Source organism: Apis dorsata, unplaced genomic scaffold (assembly GCF_000469605.1).
Source record: "Apis dorsata unplaced genomic scaffold, Apis dorsata 1.3 scaffold_220, whole genome shotgun sequence".
NCBI lineage: Eukaryota > Metazoa > Arthropoda > Insecta > Hymenoptera > Apidae > Apis > Apis dorsata.
In genome coordinates, this window is record NW_006263502.1 from 1062362 (window position 1) to 1063301 (window position 940).

A 940-nucleotide genomic window follows, 5' to 3' on the forward strand; every position below is an offset into this window, starting at 1 on the left:
CCTGTTAATTTTCCATTATCTTCTACACCTAATAATATAAATTAAATAATTAAAGTATAATAACTAATAATTAGATAGAAAATATTTGATTACTTGATTGATTGAGAGTTAATTAAAAATCAAAATAATTTTATACCAATTTGATATATAGCTTCTCCATGACCTTCTCTAAGACGCCATTTCATTTGTGTTACAAGATGTTCAAATCGTTGACTAGATGGATTTATCAGTTTTAATTTATATTCAATATTACCCTGTTCAGGTTCTGGTGGTAGCCTTTCCTCTTGATCATCATCACTACTTAAATTTTCACAATCTGATATTCGATTTATTTCATTTTCTGAATTATTCCAAATATTTTTCCGAGTATTCTTATCATTATCTGGATCAAACAATTCGAAAAATGACTCCATATCTATAAATAAGAGATGAGAGACATAATAAAATTTATATCAAAATAGTTTAATAAATTTCAATGATTTTTATTCAATATTAAGGAATTAAAATTATTAATAAATTATTATTTAATCAATAAATTAAAATTTAAATTATTAATGATCATAAAACTCTTTTGCTATTGTGGGCAATAATCCTAAATAAAATCTAGTTCATTATTACTTCATAAATTGTAAGTTGCATCATATGACATTGCATCATATAATAAATATCTTAAATCATATGTATTATATATAAGTATAATATTACAGCAATCAATATCCATATATATATACATATATTAAAATATATTATAATATTATTCTTATATAGATTAACATTAATATAACAAAAATTATTTTAATATTAAAACAATAAAAAAATATAAATAGTAAATAGATCATAAGTAGTAATATTTAAAATAAAAAATTTTTAAATAAATTTATAAAATCTAGAATTGATTATAAAAATTCATAAAATTTTATTTTAAAAATTTGAGTATCAA

The 940-nt window shown here is 19.1% G+C and overlaps 1 protein-coding gene across 1 annotated transcript in view; it reads right to left on the reverse strand.

Annotated features, from left to right (window-relative positions):
- Positions 1 to 940, reverse strand: part of LOC102671127 (GTP-binding protein 2) — a 4045-nt gene that overhangs the window by 2083 nt on the left and 1022 nt on the right. Inside the window, exons 2-3 of the mRNA XM_031510272.1 lie at positions 137 to 415; positions 3 to 28 (exon numbers count right to left, since the gene is read on the reverse strand). Of these exons, the coding sequence (XP_031366132.1) occupies positions 3 to 28; positions 137 to 413 (303 nt within the window). The 5' untranslated portion in view covers positions 414 to 415. The remainder of the gene's footprint in view (positions 1 to 2; positions 29 to 136; positions 416 to 940) is intronic.